Here is a 10,202-nt window from a genome sequence, read left to right on the forward strand (position 1 = left end):
CGCGACTCAATTGTCTGCTGTGTATCATTCATCTGCCAACATACACAACAACTTTAAACGGGTGCATGTTTTGGCTTGAATCCGTTAATCTACCATAAAGGCTTTATGCAAATATAGCAAGACTGATCAAAACTAAAAGGTCAGAATCAGTAGGCATGGAAAGGGTCCAGAGGTCTATAAAAGAGCTAAAAAATGCAAGAACAGGAACTAGCTTAGAAAAAGACAGAAACAAAGTGAAATGATTAATAATTAAATGATTAAAAGAAAGAAATAGCAAAGAACCTGTAAATACAGAAGTGGACTATATTAATATTATATCTATTAATGAGACTATAATGACTTCTTTATAGTTATGACTACACTCTATAGTGTGTATGATCAGTATTCTAGATTGTGTGATAGAGACATCAGTAACATGTGGAGAGACATAGGTGACATTTTATTTTTTTCAATTTCACACTACCAAATACCAGCAAACAGTACAGTCACTACACAATCACAGTCGTTTGTCAGCAGCAGACACAGTGGGACTTGAGGTGGACAGCCAGTGGCTAGAAAACCTGGGAGGTCGGGAAAGTCCAGACGAAGCATGGAGCTAGCCTATAAATACACATTGTTTATCTTAACTGTTAAATTTTGTAAAGCTGCTTTGAGACAATGTCTGTTGTCAAAAGCTCAATAGAAATAAACTTGACTCGACATGAACCACGCGAGAGTTCGCTTCCGACCGGTAAATTGTTTCATTTTATTTTAGTTGCCATTGTTGCTTTTGTACAGTAGATACATAAGTTTTTCATGTATTTTTTAAGACCATTTTGCGCGAGTCCTGCAAAAGATTTGATTGTCCCGCACACAATCTTGTCCCTTGCCACACTCGTTTGCGTCGGGTCCCACTGTACTCTCGCCGGGGTGAAGGTCTCTACATCCATATTTTGTACAGCTACAGGACAGAACTGCAGTAGACTTGATTATTGTAGTGATAGAAAACAACACAAAGAAGCCTATTATAATGTGTGGGGAAAAAAATTTATATATATATATATATATAGTTTGTAAAAAGCATATATACAAATAAAAAAAGCGTTTACCCATGTTGCTCGCAAACCCCTAATTTAGATCTGGCGTAACATCAAAGACATAATTAGACAATGAAATGACTAAATGAGTAATAAATAAAAGAAGAATGAAGTGATGAATCTGAATGAAGCAGGAACACCAGCCTCCCCTAGGAAGAGTTGTGCTTGTGCCGCATTCCTCCATTTTTAAGATATAATATTGCTAAACATTTGAGCTTGTTGATATTTAAACTTTGATAGATTTGTTCTGTACATTGGTTCTATCTATATCTATATCAGGTAAAACTTCTAGGAAATGAAGAGCATTAAGAGTTTCAATCATCATGCTGAATATGATTAATATATTTGTCTTGCAAATAAATTGGCTTTTATATTTAAAAGCAAGGTGCAGGTTGGACTGCATCAAGGATCGGCCCTAAACCCTTTCCTGTTTGCAGTGGTGATGGACAGGTTGACAGAGGAGGTCAGAAGTCTCCCTGGACTATGATGTTTGCAGATGATATTGTGATTTGTGGTGAGAGTAGGGAGCAGGTTGAGAAGATCCTGGAGAGGTGGAGGTACACGCTGGAGAGAAGGGGAATGAAAGTCAGTAGGAGTAAGACAGAGTACATGTGTATGAATGAGAGGGAGGGCAGTGGAGGGGTGCGGTTGCAGGGAGAAGAGGTGGAGAAGGTGGTGGAGTTCAGGTACCTGGGGTCAACAGTGCAGAGTAATGGAGAGTGTGTTAGAGAAGTAAAGAAAAGAGTGCAGGCAGGGTGGAGTGGGTGGAGAAGAGTGATAGCAGGAGTGATTTGTGATAGAAGAGTATCTGTGAGAGTGAAAGGGAAAGTTTATAGGACTGTGGTGAGACCTGAGATGTTGTATGGATTAGAGACAGTGGCATTGAGTAAAAGACAGGAGGTGAAGCTGGAGGTAGCAGAGCTGAAGATGTTGAGATGTTTGTTGGGAGTGACGACAATGGACAGGATTAGAAATGAGTTTATTAGAGGGAAAGCGCATGTAGGCCGTTTTGGAGACAAGGTGAGGGAGGTGTGATTGAGATGGTTTGGACATGTGCAGAGGAGGGACATGGGGTATATCAGTAGGAGAATGCTGAGGATGGAGCCACCAGGAAGGAGGAAAAGAGGAAGAACAAGGAGGAGGTTTATGGATGTGGTGAGGGGAAGACATGCAGGTAGTTGTTTTGAAATTAGGTAGATGTAGAGGACAGGGGGGTATGGAGACGGATGATCCGCTGCTGCTCCCATTATAGAGATGAATGTTCACACTATATATTTATTTTCTTTTGGAAGATGTTTCCATCTGGCTGCACTCTCCAGGTCACTTTGTTGTTCACCAGCATGCCATGTTGTTCCAGTTTCTGCTTCGTCTATGATCAGACAGACAGACAGACAGACAGACTTATTGATCGATAGATTCAAATTTTCAACCAAAGCTAGTTACACTGTCCTTAACATGCGAATAAGCATAGCTAATAATCTGTGTTTCTCTTTTTCTTTCTGTAAAGCTAGACATGATCCTGAAATACCCTGATGCCCTACTAATATCCTGATGCCCTACATCTGGCTAGAGTTCTAATCAATTGTACACCAGTCACTGTCGCTCATTATGGCTCCGAATGTACAGCAGAAAAAACACGACTCTGGATGGTACCAGTTACTGACCATGATTAGAACTTCAATTAATACAAACTATTTTATAGCTTAGGACTACAGTTGCTACAAACAGTTTTATTCAACTGTTCATCAGTGACCAGTAACTTCAACAATAATCAACAATGATTATCTGTGGGTTCCCTTTCGAGTCTGGTCATTTCATTGTTTTTTATTCATGCTATATAAGTTGCTATATACAGTCAAAATATTGACTTGACATGAAAATTACTCACCAGTTCTAAAATAGAAGCTTGAACAACAGGATCAAACACATTCCCATCAGACTGCATGGAGATCTGCAGCTTCATTATCTGCCACCTCACTGGGGGAACTGGAACATAGTGTTTTACAAACAGACAAAAGAAAAGAAGATAGACACATGCAAATTAGCTCAACTATTAAACCCAGAATCAATACTGCAGACTGCAGATTGCTGTGACAATGAAGCGATCATGACAATCCGATGGAACTTAACTAAACTTAAAGTGTTCTATAAATTTAAACTTAATGTTAAAATATTTGAAACATTTGACCAAGTGGGCATCATTTCCATCCCCAGGACATTTTCCAAAGGGCAGTTAAAGAGCTAAAGTATGGTATGTTAGATTCTATTATATTATAATATTATATCTATCTAAGAACATCGTTTTTGTTTTTTTCCAGGTTGGTAAATTACTACAGTCAGTTTTTTTATTATTATTCCAAATAAAGTGATATACACACAACCAAATTAAATAAGATCTGTATTTTAAAGAATTACTGGTTTGAAGAAGGCAATATAAGATGGTATGTCAGACTGAGAAGAGGTCACATCCACTGGCACATTCATATCACAGAATGATTAGAAAAAAATCTTATATTTTTAAGTTGCTCAGGAAAAGATCACTCACTGAATTCACAGAAGAAGTAGTGTAGACTGGTGCATCTATCATTACTGAACTTTCCGTTTAGCAAAACCCCACAGTTCTCCTGAGGTTTATTGTTATCAGGCTGTCCAGGATTCCACTGGAGGTTCGAAGCGACTGTTCCATTCAACCACTTCCATGTCTCCCGATACAGACCGAACCAGGAATAGCCCTGGACAGATACTATCTGTGCTAACAGGTCATTATCCGCCTGGGTGAGTGAGCTGGCCAAATCTGTGTAATATGTTCTGCAGTAAGTCTGAGCTTCAGACCAGTTCACCTGAGGATTAGTGACTCCAATGAATCTGTCAGCATTACTGTTACCAGCTGTAAAAATAGAAAAAAAAAACCAATGTAATATACATTTCACAAGTAAAGATTTTTTTTCTGGTCAGTACTGATACAAGGTAATCAGTTCCTGCAGTGAATTTAAATATTGTTTATATATATGTGTGTGTATATATATATATATATATTTAGTTTGTTGGTTAATCTGTACAGTTAGAGAACTCCTAGCTAACAATGATTATTAAGTATTAAGATAATTGAACAAAATAAAACAAATTTCTCACCATTGTAGCATATAAAGGGTTTCTGCAGTGCACAGTCCCAGTCTGCCCACTTCCCAGGCGGATAGATTCCTCCACACGATTCATACCCGAAATAATTATCAGGTTGTCCAGGGTACCAAAGTGTTAGGTTTGTACTCAACAGTGAGACGTTATTAAAAGACCAGCGCCAATTGTAAAAGTCGTTGTACAGTCCAATCCAGAGAGGCCATGATGTTAAACCTCTACTTGCTGCTATTTTATTTATCTCTACCAGAACACTAGGGTCCTTTACCCTAGCCAGGTCAGTGTACTTCGTCCTGCAGTATGTCTGAGCATCAGCCCATGACACTGACTGATTGATGAAATACAGAAAAGTAGTTTGCTGAACTGAGACGGTGATTGGCACAACACCTGTTAACAAGAATTTGTTATTGCACTGAGAAGATTTTTATCATTAAATCTCTTTAAATTGGCAGTGGTACTGGTTTTAACGCTCACCACTCAGACATAGAAGAAAAACCACATCCAACTTCATTATGGCTGCACAGCTGGATAAAATAAAACATAAAAATGACATTGGGTTTGGAGAGTTAGTCCCTGATAAAGATTTCAGGAAGACGTCTGCATACACATTTGGGTCAAGTTTCTTTGCTAGTGAGTGGAGAAGGATTCAGATGCATTTACAAAAAGGCTAATTATTATTTTTAAACACAAATAAAACCCTGAGCACTAAAAAAAAAAAAAAAAAGAACTGTAATGTTTTAACTGTGCCAAGTCATATGATATGCTAGCGCTGATGAGTAGATCCTGATATCTTTATCTCCAAATTGTATGCTAATCATTCATTAGCTGTTGTTTTATAAAGGATTTAATTCTCTTTAACAATTAAAAAATATTTCTTAAAAATGAAAAGTGTACTGCACCCTGTATAAATACAATAATGATGAAACCATTATTAATGACTATAATGGTATTTCGTATCATTGTATGTTGTGTTCATCCAATGATATTACTCCTGTTTGGAGTCGTTTATCTAACGTAAACGGATTTAACATTTCTAAACGTATTTACAAAGTACAAAACTGATAACTTACCTGAAATCTTAAACACAAAAGGGACGTTTGGGTGGTGTTTCTGGGAAAGCTCTGTTCCAGGTCTTTCAGCCTTTTTAAAGACACTTGACAAAGCACTCGTACTCAAAAATCATTCAAATCACAGAGACTAATTTCCATCATGGACAAATATTGTGCAATGTTACACTGCCCCTTCTAAAAGCAGAGACAATGAGTTGATAGATAGATAGATAGATAGATAGATAGATAGATAGATAGATAGATAGATAGATAGATAGATAGATAGATAGATAGATAGATAGATAGATAGATAGATAGATAGATAGATAGATAGATAGATAGATAGATAGATAGATAGATAGATAGATTGACACTGCTGTAATTCGACACGGGCACTTTATCTTCTGTGTAAAACAGGATAAGTGTTGGTTTTTAAAAGCTCACTATGTTTTAAATCTCCACTGTAAAAGCTTTACTATTTGCTAAGAAAATCTATTTAAATAGATTAAACAAAATAGCTATAAAGTGCCCCTTCATGCTTTGTTGCAGTTTCACAGGATTTAGTCGTTTTTCCCAATTAAACTGAATTTTTTTTTTTTTTTTGAGTTTTTTCCAATTATACTGAATCTATATAATAGTATTATATATACTTAAGTATATTATATAAACTTATATCCATACTTATTTTTATCTTTGTGTCCTCCAGTCTATAGAATCTGCTGTTGTCATGATGCATTCATATTATGGTTTTAAAAAGATTACAAATAAAGACTTTTTCATAGAAAACACTACATTTTGGTGTTCCTCGAGTAGATTTGTTTCATATCTTCTCTAAATTTGTTTTTAAAAGTGTGACAACCCTTTTAATGACATCTATAAGAAAGGAAAAGTCTCCTAATCGATAATTTTTTTTATAAAATAATAAGTAATTATAGAATAAACAATTATCAATAACTATAATGGTATTACTCATGTCTGGAGTGCATCGTCACTGCTAACTGCAGGCATGTATCTAATGTAAACGGATTTAACATTTATAAAAGTATCTACAATGTACAAAGTGTACTAAACACTATCATACAATCTGAAAAGCGAGGCGTTAAATAAGAAAAAGAAAATAAACTACCCAAACGGGTAACTTTGTAACCCACCTGACATCCACAACACAAAGGGGAAGTCTGGTGTGGTGTTACACAAATAGCTCTGTTCCAGGTCTTTCAGATTTTTGAAAGAAGCTTGACAAAGCACTTGCATTCAAAGGTCATTCAAATTACAGAGACTAATTTCCATCACAGACATTAATAAGACAAACAAACAGACAGACAGACAGACAGACAGACAGACAGACAGACAGACAGACAGACAGACAGACAGACAGACAGACAGACAGATAGATAGATAGATAGATAGATAGATAGATAGATAGATAGATAGATAGATAGGATAAGAAATTGAAGAAATATATGAAATGTTCCAAATTTTTTTGGCTGTTTGGGACTATTTGATTTATTAATTGAAAACACTGCTGTAGTCGACACTCGCACTTTATCTAATGTGTAAAACAAGATTGGTGTTTGTTTTAAAAAGATTACTTTACTTTTTAAACCTCCACTGTAAAAGCTTTGCTATTTGTTAAGAAAATCTATTTAAATAGCAAAATAACAATAAAGTCCCCTTTCATGACTTGTTGCAGTTTTACAGGAATTAGTCATGTTTACAATTATACAGAATTACAGCATACAGCATAAGAAAACCACACACACTCAGTATTTTACGTTCTGATGTTTTGAGGATATTTAAAAAAGAAAAGTGACACTTACCCATGATGAAGATGAGGATTGAATCCCACCCCCTGCCCAATAAATCCAAACCCCTTCCACTATGCTCTTTACCAGGGGTCACCAATGTGGTGGCCCGCACGGACCACATGAGTCGCCCGCAAACATTTTCTAAAAATAGCTGTTTCCTACCTTGTTAAATCATTGTTGATAATTATTGTGAGAAATCATTAACATGATCAGTGTCTTCACATAGATCAGGGGTGTCAAACTTAAATCCGGGCCGATGTACAATTATATCCGGCTCGCAAGATGATTTTATAAAAATCCATTATTATTGTTATTAATGAACACTAGACTACCTGAGAACATTCCAGCGTCAATCAAGTCGAGCTTCTGTTGATGTATTTAACCCTATTGTAAAGTCATTGTGAAACAGCGCCTCACAGTGGGGAAGAGAAAAGTTGACTCTGAGTAGATGTTCACTGACACTGGCGGTAAACACGTGTGTTTTATTTGTGGAGTGAATGTGACTGTAATTAAGGAATTGAATCTGAGACGGAACTACGAGACAAAAGATCAGGAGAAGCTGAAAAACCTGAATGCAGAGCAGAAGATACAGAAAGTAGAAGAGTTAAAGAAGAATCTCACATTTCAGCAGATGTTTTTCACCAGAGCAAAATCCCAATGTTTTCAATATGTAAACATTAGTATGCTTGGATATCATAAATACCATTTATAATGAATACAAACAGTTCACGTTATAACAAATCTCAAAATAAAAAGTCCCAATACAGTAATATCTCAGTGCTCGTCAGCTATGGAACTCGTTGTGGCAGCGGTTCCGCGAGTGGAGGGCGGAGCCGGACGGAACGAGCGGTAAAACCCTACACCTGTATCTGATGAGACTAATCAGTGCGCTCCGTTTCAGTCGGGCGACGCCAATAAAAAGGAGACAGACACCAGCCTCGGAAAAAGAGCCACCAAGCAGAGAAGAGCGGAAGCGTCGCGGAAACGGTGGACACCGGAGAAAGACGTGTCGCCACAGTCGTCAAATGCCACACATTTTGTTCTCGCGGTTAAACAGATGCATGAAGAGTCTCATGTTATAGTGCTTTGTGTGCCTGTCAAAAACATCTCCGTACAATCGACCAAGATACATTTCTAATTTTGAGGAACCTTTTTACATTTTCTTTATTCCTTATACAGTCCAATAATGCTTTGAAAGAAACAAATACTTGTTTGATACTCGATAGTTTCAGCATTTATTACAAATTGCCGAAAAAGGACCGATGTAATTCCATTTATAGGCGTTTGGCACCATCTAGAGGTGAAAATTGATACACTGAGGCAGTGCAATAATAATCTCATTAACAGGTCCAGAGCAGCAGATCTTCGACATAGACGATACATTTCACCACTAATTATTTTAAACTGATGTCGGGGGTTGTGCGTTGATCCTGATAACTGAATACACAGTATTAAATTAACACTTCTGAAAGAGTTAACATTTTTAACAGGCAAACTCTTATAGTGTAAAATATCAACCTGCAATAGATGATCGGAAAAATCAATCAGTGTTCAGAGTTACCTCTTCAGAAAGGTTCACGGATTAACTGGTCAATTAAAAAAAAACGGTTTAATTAAACATTTTAATCAGTGTTGAGGATTTACATAGTCCACTGGCATTAATACTATAGTTATAGTTATAATCTATTAGGGCTTCCATTCGCCAATCCTGAATTAATCAGTCTAAAACGTGCTGCAATGAATACATTTTACTATATTTTCTTTAACAGGGTTTCAAAATCAAATTTGACAAGCAAAAATGCCCAATACAACATAAAACATTGAGTCTGTACCATAAACCATTTGAACATTGAAGGGCTTAAAGTACCTCGAATAATGAGGTGTAACGAAACATCATGCATGTTTTCAATAATATCAACTCAATTCTTTCACCTTTGCACTTTTTTTAGTGGTGTCAACATCTAGAATATAAACTGTTGTCTGGAGAAATGTGTACATGTTGCTGAGAACATCATTGTAGATTACACTGAAAACAAAGTGGGTTTTAGATACTATATCAAAGGCAGCAAACGATGTGGTCCATTAGATGAGCATCTTCTCAGTCACAATGTACTTAGTGCTGATGGCCCACTTGTGAGTTCCAAAGGCAAGGAGGTATGGCTGGTGATATCCCTTCTGTTTCACCAAGTAAAGGAGCAGCAGAAAAGAGACCATATCACTGTCCCACTCTGTGTTAGACATTTAGACATTAGACGTAAATACCTTGATGATCTTCTGAGGATTCATCATTGAATGGATTCCTGGCAGATTACAGCAAGTTCTGAGCTCTGAGGTCATTTTAAGGTTCTTTGCTGCTCTGATTATAGAAAGCAGGCAACTTCTACATAAGTCTGGACCAACGAGGAGGCAAAAATTTCTCCAGCAACAGAAAAATGGAAGAATATTTCTGACAACCTCATGCTCAGTTCACAGATATGAACTGTAATTAAACAGATTCCATCACTTACAAGTGTTTTCATGTCCAGCAACCTTGGAAACACTGAGAGGATGGAATGTAATTCGTAGGGATTGTGGTTGAGACGCTGTCTGCATGATGATCTGCTTCATCTGCTGCAGGATCATTTCTAGGACTAGGCTGAAACTAAAAATTTTTATTTTTATTTTCTTATTTTTATTTTTTAACTAATACTTAACAATAATAGTAGAGATTTGTTGATTACTGTAAAGCACATTGTAATCTATTTTTTAAATAGTGCTATATCAATAAAATATTTGCTTACTTGAAATAAATGTTTATAATATTATTGTACTGCAGTCATTATTTAATACACTTTTGTTAATATTGTGTGCAACTGAAAATACTTAAATTCTTATCATGCTTGGTTTAGCACATCAGCACCATTTTAATGCGTCGTTTGACATACAGTATTTGACCGCAAGGTGGACGCAGAGCTCAAAATATTTGATGTTTTTGGAGGCTTTTGCTAAAAGCAGATAATTATTTTCAATAATTATAAAAAAAAAAAAAAGAAAAAGAAAAGATTTTTGTGCTCATTAATGTCTTTGCTATAAAATCTAAATAATTCACTTTTATAAAGATAAAGAATCAAGACTGTAGGTAACAAAGACATGGC

General features: G+C 36.3%; 1 protein-coding gene across 1 annotated transcript; it reads right to left on the minus strand.

Moving 5' to 3' along the window:
* Positions 1–2,343: 2,343 nt before the first annotated feature.
* Positions 2,344–6,481, minus strand: LOC310721553 (putative C-type lectin domain family 20 member A; the record flags this gene model as incomplete). The annotated part of the gene is made up of 6 exons (XM_083533337.1): positions 6,412–6,481; positions 4,686–4,735; positions 4,209–4,598; positions 3,622–3,963; positions 2,965–3,062; positions 2,344–2,445 (listed from the first exon to the last, which is right to left on the minus strand). The coding sequence occupies exons 2-6, from the start codon at positions 4,720–4,722 to the stop codon at positions 2,344–2,346; spliced, it is 969 nt and encodes a 322-aa protein (XP_083389463.1). The 5' UTR covers positions 4,723–4,735; positions 6,412–6,481.
* Between the last annotated feature and the right edge of the window lie 3,721 nt (positions 6,482–10,202).

Source organism: Silurus aristotelis (genome assembly GCF_946808225.1).
Source record: "Silurus aristotelis genome assembly, chromosome: 27".
NCBI classification, from domain to species: Eukaryota; Metazoa; Chordata; class Actinopteri; order Siluriformes; family Siluridae; genus Silurus; species Silurus aristotelis.